Raw genomic sequence first — 13,881 nt, 5'->3', positions numbered from 1 at the left:
GCTGATTCAGACGCTGTCTTCCCCTCTTCAGGACTTCCTGTGTAAGTCCTTAAATCTTTTATTTCAGCTTGCAAATAATCCCACCTTCATCGCCAGTGTTAAATACTTCGTTTGCGTGCAAATGATGAAGACACATGGCGATGATGAACAAACACTTTATTCTCCTTCTACAACAACCAAGCAACTGCAAAAGGCACGCAGGCCTTTTTATATGGCCAGAAGCCTGGACAGTGTCAACCAATAGGAACAGAGCATTTTCGCGCCTTGCGCATGCGCACAAGGCTGGCGCAGCTCTGTCTGGTCCTGGGCAGCTTTTGGAATGCCCAGGACCAATGCAACGTCCCAAGCCTGCTTTTGCAGGCTCAGGACACAACAATACCTATGTAGAGTTGTACAGTATTTAGATCCAGCATGGGCATTTATGCAAGTCCTGATGATAACTTCTTAAAGAGGATGTGTTGTTTCCTGGTTTTCAATGTTACCTGCCCAGGCTTGGGAAAATATATGATGGAATTAAGGAAGCAGTAACATTGATATATTAAAGTGCTGGCTTAATTGGTATTACTATACCTAGACATTTGGCTTCATTTATTCAATTTATTGGAAAACATTAAAAAAAAGAAATAAAGTATATTTGGAAATGAAATGTGATAATAATTGGAAGATTGACCTTTTTAAAAACACATACACACTGAAGAATTAATTTGTATTAGGAATAGTTTGCCAGTCCACTTTTTCTACATGAAGGCTGAACCCTCTGTGTTGTTGAGTAAGAAAAACAATTTTAAATTTTGCAAAGTTTGCTTTCACAGCTTGTGAAACTTGAATGTTGCTGGCAGCAAAATAGTGCAAATAGGTCTACAGATCAATCTTGTATATTTTTACTCTGTATATTCTACCTTGTAGTTCTAATTTTTAGGTTTTATTTAATGGCTTTTATTCAGTCTGGGTCGCTGAATAAAGATCATCTACTCATTTCCCATTACATTTTTCCTATTGCCTCTAGCATATCTGAATCTGAATTGTAGATTGGTCTTTAAAATTGAGCAACATCATGATTTGTATCTATTTAAAGAATTGTGCACATGGAGTTTTTCCTGTGCCCTGATGCTGGTTTGATTCCAAGCAGCTCCTAAGTCAAACTTCTTTATCTTTCATGCAGGTGGAGATGAAAAATGTATTGTTTCTCCCTATTGGTTGATGTAAGAAAAAAATATGTTTCCTTTAAAAAGCACTAGAACCTCAAATGTGAGCTTTAAGCATCAGTTTTTCTCTTTTCAGAGTTCAAGTGTAGCATCCACTTTTTCACAATGGCCAATCAGATATTTCTGAGGGCTCCAATAAGTATATTTATCATCGGTGACTCTTAAAATGACAAAGAAACATTATCAAATAAATAAAACCCTGTTGTTGCCTATCAGCAGGGTTCACTACAATACTACCTTAGGCTATGAAGGCTTTATTTAGCTGTTATGGCTAATAGCCACAGATAGCCATATCTTTGATGATTTTTGTCATCTCCTTTTAAAACTACCTTGTGGCATGAAAGACTTAAAATATGCCATATGTGAAGATTTTCTTGCTTCTGCTAGCTGCCTAATTCTTTAGGCAATCATTTTCAGTGATTGGCTAGTTCTAGTAAGAAGCAGAGATAAAGTTTCTTCCCATTCTCTTTTCACCAACTGATATAGAAGTCCACACATTTCTGTTATGCTTTGGTTTGATAATCGTTTTCCATCTAAGCAAAAGTCTTAAGTACTTGAACATTTTTCCAAAAGAAATGAGGGTGAGAAAGGAAGGGGCTCAAACACATTGGTTGTCCTGCTTTCCATTGTCTGCACCTTGTCCAGTGCCAGAATATTCTTTTGAAAATAAGCAACCAAAATTTGGGGAAGAGTTAACTTCAAAAACATAATCCTCCCTATGCACACTTCAAGGCAGAGCTAAGAAAGGCTAAGTGAGCCCATCAGCATCCAGGAACATTGGAACACTTCTCATATTTCCAGTCCAGCATCAGACTGAAAAATCTGCAATATAGGATCCATATTATGATGTTTCTCGTATTCTGAAATTCCCATCAACATGAACAGTTATATGATACTAGAAACTTTTAAATTGCATGGAATTCTAGGGATGTAGTAATGCTCTTTTACTATGATGTTGCCATGGATGTCAAATTAAGGGATGAGCTGTAAGAGAAGAAAAGAGTATATGTGCCCTCCCCTAATAAATAAAATGGAATTGTCAGCCATAACAAACTTTGTTCATCTGTGTATGATTCTGTTTGATGAACAAAAGGATATCTGAATTCTATGTATCTGGAATTAAAATAGGCTATTATTTCAGGACATAACACACTGAATTTGCAGGATCATTTGCAGAAATTTGTCTTTGCACTGCTTCTATACAGAGTTGTGTTAACAGGTAATTATATGACAGCATAAGTGCAGTGGCATTGTTCCAAACACCCACTTTTTTTATGATCTGTGACAAAAAGAGCTATAAACCCCTTGGCACATTGTACATTCCTTGTTAGATTGGCTTCCTCCTCTTCTCCTACTCCAGAGTTCATTTCTACCGAGTATTGTTTTAATTGCCCATTATGTGATCTTTGTTCATCCCTGACAATTGATGCTTTCTCTACGGGTAGATTAGTTGCACAGCCTGCTCTGATGGTGGGAACCCAGAAGTGGTACTATAAATTAAAACAATGATCTAATTACTGAACACAAAACAGGGTTGGCACCCTATTAACAATATGCAGTTTAGAGTGTTTAGGGCTGCAATAAGCCAATAAATAAAACTTGTTTTCTCCCTTGTTCTGAAAGCAGCCGGTGTAGCAACCATTGATATAGCTCAGCTTCAGCTTGGGGATTGTGACAAGCCGTTCTGCTGTGCTGTAAGATTTCTTTGCCAACCCCCCCCTCCCCATCACCTCAGAGAGCTGCACTTTTTTTACATCAGGTCCCTGGAAGTACCTCCTCCGCTACCTGAAAAGCACAGCACTAAAGGGGTTAAAAAAGCTTCTCTGAAATATGCAGGGAGGAAATCAGACTGAATTGGGGAGGAGAATTACTTGTACAGCACACGCCTTGTCAGTAAGTACGACTCTCAGCTCTCCGATGAAAGGAGACAGTCGGAAGGCAGTGGGCAGATCACTGGCCACTGACCAAACCAGCATCCCTTGAGTTGACTCTGGATAGGGAGGCACTGCAATGGCACCGGTAGGCTAGTGGTGTCCTGGGATATGTGACCCTGTTGCTGTGATTCTGCCATCCCACTGTCGTCTTTGCTAATCACTCAGAGAGCAGGCAAAGGGAGATGCAGTTTGGAAATGACTGCTGCTAAGCAGGAAACCCAGTGTCAGACGGCTGCACGAATTGTCACTGACCTATGTCGCCAGAAGAGTCTGCCCCAGCTGGACCTGGAAACCTGCAAAGAATTTCTCCTCTTTCCCGATCTGAATGGCCCAGAGCCAGGTACAGTACCCCCTGTTCCACAGGGAAGGACTTTTATCTCTTTGACTTGCATTCAGTTATAATCTGGGAGAAGTTTTCCTCCCCCACCCCAATAACGTGAGCCTTATGCCACTGTCCTGTTTGCCACTTTATGCCAGCCATTTGTCTCCAAAAGCAGGCAGGTGCTGTTTCTTGCAGAGATGTATTACCAGGGAGTCGGAAGAGACCTGTTGAAAGCAAGTTCTCTAAGTAAGAGAGGAGGGGAAAGGGAGAGTATGTGATATGAGCAGGATTTCAAATGGTCATGTTGGGGAAATAAACATTCTTTCTGGCAGCAAAGCTGCACCATAACAAACAAAAAGCAAGCAAGCAAGCAAAACACCTTTGACCTTTGTTGCCAAGAATAAAGTAATATTAAAAAAAACTGGAGTAGGATGGGAAAATAGATATAGATATAGCGCTAGCCTGCTGAAAAATGAGAAGAAAAGAGTAAATTTTTAAAATGTACATCTCAGAAAAACATAATCGATCAATGATTCGACTCCTCCATGATTAAATAAGAAAAAAATAATAATTTACCCCTTAAACTGAACTAAGAAGAAGGTGTTGTGGCATTGCTTCTAAAAACTAATTAACACCAAAGTTTTAAACTGGGAGATTGGAGCTGAGTTGACTTTCCAAACATGATGGCAAGTTAAAACAATCAAAGCTTTCTTTTTCTTCTCATGCCAGACTGTCGTATTCTTAACATGGTTGTTCCCCAGATATAGAAACCTTCTTATTAAGATAGCTTTAAAGTTACATGGAATGACATAGGAGGCTATATCTATTAAAAGCTATTAGCCATGATAGCTAAAGAATATTTTAGAAGATAGCTATATTTTTCATTCCTGGAGTATTTAGACAAACCATGAAAGCTAATATCTTCATAGCAGATTCTGTTTATGATGTTTCCCGAAGGAATCTAACTACTACTACAGTCTGAATCAGTTAACTTCATCTGGAAGAGCTGCCTTCAGTTCTTGAAGCAACATTTTCCTTTCTTGTCTTGAAAATTGTATATAAAAGTGATTACTAGTGCCCATTTACCCCATGAAATTTCAGTACCATTTACAGCTATAGCTGGAAGGGTTTAGCCTGTTGAAGTATTTGTTGTCACAGCACTGGCACATAGATCTGAATCAGAATTTCTTGTTAAAATTGCCTTTGATGTGCCCTTAGGAAAAATTGGTTTCAAAATAAGCTGTTATAGACTGGAGGGCAACAAGGCTGATTTCATGAACTGGAAATCTTTATTCCACTTTATGGTTTATTCTATTTTTCCTCAACAAATTGGTCCTAGCTTTTACTAGACACAAGTTCCTATGATTTCAGGAATGAAGATTAATTTCTTAGACAGGGGTGCTCACACCTTTTTCAGGCTCCAGGTATTCAGGATCACTTTAACTATATTTTATTCTCTAGTGATATATTTGTAGTTCACTGATACTGGTTTTTTTCTGTGTCATACTATGTAAAGTAATAACAAATGTGAATTTGGCATTCAAAACACTCATGCCATGGTATAAAATAAAAGACATTTCTGTAACAAGTGTTTTCTGAACAAATTTTCCACACTAAAGATTTTCTAGAAAAAGTTCATAAACTTTTTATTTCAGAACTGCTCACCTAATCCCATTTTTTTCAACATAATTTCAAGCCAATTGCTCAATAGGATAGATAGATGTGTGATTTCAGCAGGAATAATATGATTGCTGAGGTTTATACTGGCGATAGCTTTTGCTGTATAGCCAGCATTCATTCTGCTGTTCCCAGCATATCACAAACTACCTTGATTTTAATGATGATTTCTAAGAATATCAACCTGTCCTTGAATACTGATATCTGAGCTCTTCCATGTACTAAGTCTATACCACTTCTATAGTATATTCTGGAGAAGAGTCCTTTATATCTCAAAGAATTATAAACTGAACCAAGATGAATTAGCCTAGTGCTCATGAACAAAAACATCAAATCTGTGTTATTGCAGAATATAGAAGGATAGAAGTCTCAATAAGTTGGGGAGGAGTCAGTTCTGCTATGAAAAAATGCTTGTGTCATGTATAATTTATCTGAAAATGAAACTTGTGAAAGCTGGGTGGTATGGAGACCTTCACAGAATATTAAAAGTAATTTACTTTCCTTGGAGAAATCAGGGATTTGCACAACAAATTACCTCATATTTTTAGAGTCCAGTTCAGTTATCCCTGCTATATTCCCAGTGGCATCATTGGAGAATGATAAGGTTTCTATACTTTTTTACATTTCTGTAAGCTTATGAACTCCTTCTAACAGAATTTGCCTCAACTCCTTGCCTTCATTCAAACCTTACCTGAATTGCAGCAATATTCTCTGGTGCCTGGATTGTTGAAACGGTATCAGCCTAATCTCCAGAGATACTAAGGTATTTTATGTTAATGCATAATGCTAGGGATTAAGACCACTGATTGAATCAGAGAGACTTAAACCTTACACTCTCCATGCTCTATGGTTCAGTATTCAGTATACCTGCCCAGCACTATAAATAATAAGAATAATAACTGACTTTAGAATTCAAATACATAATAACAACCCAGACTTAACAATTGTCGATAACAAACCAAAAAAGTTTGGATTGTGGGTGCGGCAGTACTTGGAGACAGCAGAACAGAAAGAAAGAACTGGAGAAGATAACAAAATACAAAGACCTGAAAACAGAAACAGAACAACTGTGACGAAAGAAAACAAAGATAGTACAATAGTAATAGATGCCTTTGGTGCAATCCCAAAACAACTGGAGCATCACTTGAACACCATTGGCATTGACAAATTCACCATCAGTCAATTGCAAAAAAAACAGCTTTAATGAGAACAGCTTACTTTCTGCAATGGTATCTTTAATACCATCAAACATACTAGGATCTGCGTATTCTAGGTCCTTGGAAAGGACTTGATAGGTGGACAAAAATGCCAAAGCCAGTCTGAACATCTGTCTGATTGTGTGATGGACTATAATAAAAAGAAGCAGGAATTACATGGCTCACAGAAATATTTATTTTAAAATTTATTTTTAAGACCCCTGACTCCTAAATGACTCTGGGTGACTTGAAACTCTGAAGGAGATGAGCAATTCAAAAATAAATACATCAACAAAAACACCAACTAATAGAAAAAATGCAACTTGTAACAGAGTAAGTGTGAGTTGCACAAGATGACATTATTTAATTGACAGAAACCAAGCCCAGTATACTGGGTTGAACTTGATGGGCAGAAGCAACTGGAAATAAGTAGGGTTCAACAATTAATTACTGAAGTTATTCTCTCATCCATTAAAATTACATCCATCTTCTAATCCTTGTTATATATTCAGCATATAAACTGAATAAAGAAAGAGAAAGTATACAGTTTGTCTCACTCCTTTGCCAACCTAGAACCAATCACTTTCACCATGTTCCATCTAAACTGTGGTTTTCCATTTTGTGTATAGTTTTTGAATAAGGACAATAAGATGTTCTGGGATTTCCATTTTCCTAAGTACTTTCCTCAGCTTGATATGGTTGACATAATCAAAGACTTTTCTATGATCAATGTAGCGCAAATTGATTTCTTTTGGGTGTTCTTTGGCTTTCTTAATTACCAGTATGCATTAGTGATAATGTTGTTTTGTCCTCCACATTTTCCGATATCAGTTTGAATGACCTGGATGATTAAAATCTCCATAGACATTTGACTTCCATATGGGATTCTAATCTGCATTGGGTGCTCTTAAGGTGTATTTTGTTAGTGTGCAAAATCAAGGATATTGCACATTCTGTTGATTTTCCTTTCTTTAATATAAGCATTCAGATTGCCTCTTCCAGTCTATTGGCCATTGTAGTGCTTTCCAGATTTGTTGCTGTAGTTTGGCTGCAACCTTTACTTTTTCTTCTTCTATTGCTTTCTATGGATATTCCATCACATCCTGTAGTTCCAATTTGGTAATGACCATAATGTTGATCTAACTTTATCTTCTATTGTAAATGGGAATACTTGTTTAACTTGGTAATTCAAAATTAGAATCTTTTTCTGAGCTTGGAAATCTTTTGAAAGACTTTCCTTGTTCCATATCTGTTTTAATCACTGATGTCTTCACAAGTGTCACTTTAATACTATACTGATTTTTGTCTCTTCTAACAGCTCTCTGGAATTCTTTATTAAACTTGCTTATACCTTTGTCTTTCTTTCATCTTGCATTTTCTTCCTTTTTGGGGCAATTTATAATTTGTTCTGTCATCCAGTTTGCTTTAATCTGTTTGTTTGGTTTTTTTGGTTTGGTAATACCTTTTCACATTAATGCAACACTTTTCTGATTTCATTCCAAGTTATTCTAGTTCCCTGTTAAGGAATTCAATATGATTCCTGATATTCTCCTTGAAAATGGTGGGCATATGGTCATGATCATACTGTGGAAACTAGTGGCTTTGTTCTTCTGCTTTAGCTTGAGTTGTCTCAAATACGAACAGTTTGTAATCTATTCTACAGTCAATCCTTACTCACATCTTTGCTGTTAAATCCAAATTCTTCCACCTCCTTATACAATAATTTAATCAATTTGATTCCTGCATATTCCATTGCAGGAGTCATTGATGTGTATTGGTTTTGTTGTTTGAATACTTTGTTAGCAGTGAAAAGACACTGGACTGGCAAAAACTGATGTCCTTCTCTTGGTGAATTTTTGCTTCCTAGACCATACAGTTCAATTATGGACTGTAACTATTCATTCTTAATATTTCCAATCTTGGTATTCCAATCTTTGATCACAAGTAGCACATTTTGGTGCATGTTCTGTCAACTGCAGACTGAGCTTGACCATAAAACTTGGCAGCCCCCTCATCATCTGTATAAGTGGTTGGCGTGTAAACTTGAAAAATTGTCATATTAAAGACTTCAAGATTGTGAAGACTTATTAAAATTATATAGGCAGTGATTGCACTGTACATAAGTACTGTCACTGCTGTATGCTTCCTGACTATGAAAGCAAAGCTGTTCCTTCTTTGTTTTTTATTTTCATATTCTTTATTACTCATGTTCTGAGTAGCAGTCCATGTAATCTTCTGAATGAAAGTGTCTAATTCATCTATTTCCATTTCCTGAAGCCTGAGGTGTCGAAGTAGAGCAGATTTATTGTACTTTTCACTATGTTGAATCTCCCCAGGTTCGTGCTTCTTTTATTTCATGTTCCCATGTAATTCCAGCTTTGTAGCTTCAAATTTTCTTTTCCTGCACAGCAACATCAGCAACACACATCCCAATATCTTTAATCTAGCTATTCATAAACACCATTATTGCTGTACTCAGAAAGACCCTGATTTCTTCCTCAGCAGCACATTGAATGCCATCTGATCGGAGAGTGCCATCATCAGGCATTATATCCTCTGTCACTTTACATTGTTTATCCCTATGCTTTTCTTAGTAAAATACAGGAATGTTTTATCATTACCTTTTTCCAGGCAGTACAAAATTATCACTAAAGTTACATCTTTTTATATTGTTGCTGCCTGACATAGGTGCTTCCTTGCTTTAAAGGGGTCTCTTGGGATGATCTTCGTGGCTTGGATGACTTTGCTAGGAATATTAATTCTTGGGATACACTCCCTAAGTATTTCCCAGAATCCTTCCCGCCACAGGTAATTTTGACTTACACCACAACTGAGCCCCAAATTTCCCTTTCTAAGCCATGCAGGTGTTAAATGCACTTCATTTTACAATCTTTTTAGGCACAGTTGTTAAGCAAATCACTGCAGTTTTTAAATGAATCATGCGGTTGTTGAGTGAATCTGATTTCTCCTATTGACGTTGCTTATCAGAGGCCACCTGGGAAGCTTACAAATGGTGATCATGTGACTGCAGAACAACAATCAAATGGTCATAAACACACACCAGTTGCTAAGTGCCTGGATTTTGATCATGTGACCATGGGGATACTGCAACAGTCATACGTGTGAAAAACGGTCATACATCACTTTTTTGTGACTTCATATGGTCACTAAATGAATAGCAATAGCATTTAGACTTATATACCGCTTCACAGTGTTTTACAGCCCTCTCTAAGCCATTTGCAGAGTCAGCATATGGTCCCCAAAAATCTGGGTTGTCATTTTACCAACCGCAGATGGGTCAACCATGAGTCCATGAGAATCGAACCACTGGTGGCTGGCAGTCAGCAGAAGTAGCCTGCAATATTGCATTCTAACCATTGTGCCACCAGGGCTTATGGTGAATGGTTGTAAGTTGATGACCACCTTGTACTGTCGCCAAAATGAGACAACCTAGCAGGACTGGAAAGGGAGCCCTTAATATAAATTTAATTCCACTTCTCCCTAATTGCTTTTCACCTATGTTTCAACAGTACTAAAGGTTTTCATCATAGAAACAAACACAGCCATTTCTTCATTAATCCTTAGTAGGTAAAGTTCTCTTCTATACTCTGAAACTTTTAACTCCAGCATAAATTGGAACCTTCCTCTGTTTTCACTGAAAGAAAATTAAGCCCCTTATTCCTATTCCTTTAAATCCACACCTAAATGAAAACACCAAATGTATTCAGATAACAACTATTTTCTTCCACAGCTGATCATTGTGCTTTTAAAATATATTTATAGTATTTCATCTATAAAACAGTACATACTGTAGTGTATACAAGTAGACATCAAATGACAACTGTAATCGAGCCCAGAATCTTGACAGTTTTTAAACAGGTCAAAACATGACAACATCCAATATTACGACCTTTATTGCAGTGGTTGTTAAGTGAGTCCATTGTCTGCATTAGGTTTTTTTTTTGTCAGAAACCAGAAACAAAAGCCAGTTTGGGGCAAAAAAAAAAAAAAGAGAAGTAAATTGCAGTCATGTGACATTGGGTGCTGCAAACAGCTGTAAATGCAGGTCAGTTGCTGAGCGCCCAAAATATGATCATGAGACTGCAAATCCATATCTTAAGTAGCCCTGAGGAGGATCATTGTAACTTTAAATGGTCACTAAGTAGATAATGGTCACTATTATCACTAATATCAGGCTGTTTCCAAAAAATAAAATGAGGTTCAATCCTATGTTGAAATATTTTTTCTAGATGGACTGCAAATAAAATTAATTTCCTTCCCCCCAATTATTTCTTTATGATTTTATATTTATAAGATATCAATTGAGGTAGGAGTTTCATAGTTCAAATATTAACCTGCTAAATATTAGCCTACTAACCTACTATAAACATATTGTATATTAATATTTTAAAAGTTACCGAAATGTTCACTGGAAGCATAGTAATACATACTTTTGAAGTTATTTGTAAAAAGTATCTAAGTTCATATTCTGTAAAGATGTCTATTAGTTAGCCTCAAATATATAAAGCTGGGATTGAATAAGATATTATAATTTCGGATTTCCTAGCATGGGTTTCCATTAGAAATAAACTTATAAGTATTATAAAATGACTTTCTTATCTAAAATATATAAATCCTGCCTTATCAAGTGTTCCGATGCATGGTCTACAGAGTAAGAAAACCTTTGCATCCTTTTGAACAGAAGTGAAAATACACTTGAGTCTCCAGGGGCCATTGAACTAAAAAGGTTGATACATACAGTTGGATAACTCGGCTAGCCTATTTTCTTCTTTCCAGTTGCTGATAATCTGGCCCCAGGCTAAGAAGAACACAGGGAGAATCCCACAGGTGAATATTGATGATCTTAGAATGCCTGGCTACACAACTGAGCCAGCAGGGCAGAATGAGAATATTTGTATAATGAGCCAAATGCAATCAATGGAAATTTCTTGGCACTTTTGCTGTGATGATAAGAGGCTTCCTTCCATGAAGGTCTAATGCTTTCCTATGTTATCTGAGCCTGCACATCGCATATTTCCCACCAGCAATTTACACGTAGAACAGCTGGCAGGCATTCAGTCATAAGTTTGCATTGGCTGCCAGCGTAATAAAGCAGAAAGTGAAGCAAACTAGAGCAGAGCAACTCAGAAAGTTTGAAATATGGTAAAATGTTCTGCACAAGAAAGGATGAAAGCTAGGCTTAGGTGACTGAAGGTCCCTGGAAGGGGCGGTATGGATCTAAGGTTGTGATGGTGAATGTATGGTTATTAAATGACACTCTCCTCTTCCTCTTCCTCCTACTCCCTGTTGTATCAAATTGCTGTTTTCAACATGCAATCTATTTTCAAAAAGAAGTACTACAAATTTGATAAAATGTAGTTTTTTAAAAAATGCAAATAAGAGCATTTGGTGCAGCACTAAAAATTGTGATATGACTCTAGCCAACTTTCTGCTTCTACTATAACAAGTTTGAGATATTTCACTCTCATTCTCTCATTTTTTAATACAAAAGTTGTTCTTTCATTGTCAAATAATTTGGGGAAAAATAATAAAATCAATATTTAAATATGACTTTACCATGTAAATAAATATTTCTAAAACATTTGCAAATTTAAAGCCATGGCACTTATAATATTTGGAAAAGTGCAAAATTAGGAGAATAGCCAAATTCTATAATTTACATATTAATAAGAAATCAATTCATTCTATGCCAAGATTCACAAAGACTGAATTCCTTAGTCATCTCCCTGTTCAATTATTGTGTCTGCTTAACCATTTTCATTCTCCTTTTGTTTTTATCCATTGAGATTAAAAAGATTATTGCCTATTTACCACTTCCGTTTTCTAGATTATTCATTTTTTATATTTATTCTTGAGATTTCTCTTATGTGAATTTCTATACAGTATGTGATAAATATATTAGAAACATAAGTGAAAGAGGATTTATAGATTTATAAATTTACATCTATAGAACTAGATTGTCCAATATTAGGATGATATCAGAGTTGCAAATGAACAGATGCAAACTGCAACTGCCACAAATAGATGATCTTTAGAGATGCTAGTATTAGAAACCCTATAGAATACATAGCACAGATAGGTCAGGAGAAATTGGTGGATACCGATTGTGAGCAGGCAAATGTAGGCCATAAACAGACAAAAAAAAGATTGAACAAAAGGATTGCACAAAGAAAGGGGAAAGTTAGTGAGACTGTGATTGATGCTACTCCCCCTTTTTTCAACCTCTGTTGCATCATCATCATCATCATCATCATCATCATCATCATCATCATGTTGGAAGGGATCTTGGAGGTCATCTAGTCCAAGCCCCCTGCTCAGGCAGGAAATCCTATACCATTTCAGACAAATGAACTCTATCTCTTTAGATATCCCACCTCCCTGACTGAGCAACTTTCAGGGGTGTGTTACCTGATGCTAAATCATAGATAGTGGAAAAAAATACAAAAGGCTATTTCAGTACCATGTATTCAAGAGCTTAATAGACTTCCAAGCATTGGCTATGGTTTCTAGAGCTTCTCCAAATGTTGCTGCCAAGTAGCACATGGGAAATAATTGCTGTAACTCTCCTTAATCCCTTAAATTCATATTCAATTTGATTAAATTTTAATGTTGATCTGGCACCATCCATTTCTTTGTCCCCCCCCCTTGCTCTTAGATATGGGAAAGCAACACTCAAAGGCCGAGTGTGACACTGAAGCTTAAAAGATTATAACTCTGGAGAGTTTCCACTTGAAGGCTCAAAATGTGAAGACATGTCTATGACTATGACATACTGTGACTAGGTAACCAAAGTCCCACTCCTTTTTTACACATGTCATACATGGAACACTAAAAAAGGCTGATGTAATTTTAGCCACCAACTTGAGTCTCCTCTCCTCTGCTAACCCTGTTCTAAGAGCAAGTGAGAAGATGAAACGGTGCCAAGGATCAAACACTGGAAACTGTAGTTACTTGAATCATTCAATTCAAGGAAAAGATAAGAGGAAAACATGTTAAAATGCCTTTGCTGCAATGCAGGTGAAGAAATTCAGTCTACTGTTTGTTAAAACACAAAAAGCAAAGGGCGTCCATTGGGAATGTTACAGCAAGAAGTGCTGAGCTAAATCCATACTGCTATATTATGGCATCCACTGACATATAATCAGAAAGACCAAAAACACTAGGAAGTAACAAGCATGGCTTGCCAAGATGCCTCTGTCAGGAATAACAAGACACCTCTGATGTCAGGCTGCCAAAAAGACAAATGGGAGATGCATCCTGGTGATCAGTTATCAGCACAGTGTGCTTAATTATGCCATTTAATGGACACAACAGTATTTACTTGGGTTAGATAGCATTTTTTCATTCATGTAGGGAAAGGTATTTGAGATATGAGAACAGATGCTTATTCATCTTTGGTCTCTTTATAAGTATAATGTAATATTTAAAATAACTGATTTTCTAAAAAGTACATACTTTTTTCTTTGCTTTTCAAACCATACCAGCTACTGGCAGATTAGAAGGAATATTTGTAACAGTGTTCATCT

At 36.7% G+C, this 13,881-nt stretch overlaps 1 protein-coding gene across 1 annotated transcript in view; it reads left to right on the top strand.

The window, feature by feature from the left end:
• Positions 1–3,048: 3,048 nt before the first annotated feature.
• Positions 3,049–13,881, top strand: part of LOC120314142 (synaptotagmin-6-like) — a gene marked incomplete at its 3' end in the record, with an annotated part of 123,164 nt that continues 112,331 nt past the window's right edge. Inside the window, exon 1 of the mRNA XM_039356928.1 lies at positions 3,049–3,479. Within this exon, the coding sequence (XP_039212862.1) occupies positions 3,335–3,479 (145 nt within the window). The remainder of the gene's footprint in view (positions 3,480–13,881) is intronic.

The sequence above is a fragment of the Crotalus tigris genome, unplaced genomic scaffold, assembly GCF_016545835.1.
Source record: "Crotalus tigris isolate CLP2741 ecotype Arizona unplaced genomic scaffold, ASM1654583v1 scf7180000018838.1047803, whole genome shotgun sequence".
Taxonomy (NCBI): Eukaryota; Metazoa; Chordata; class Lepidosauria; order Squamata; family Viperidae; genus Crotalus; species Crotalus tigris.
Note: the sequence above shows the minus strand (reverse complement) of the source record. Positions and strands in the feature narration are given on the sequence as shown.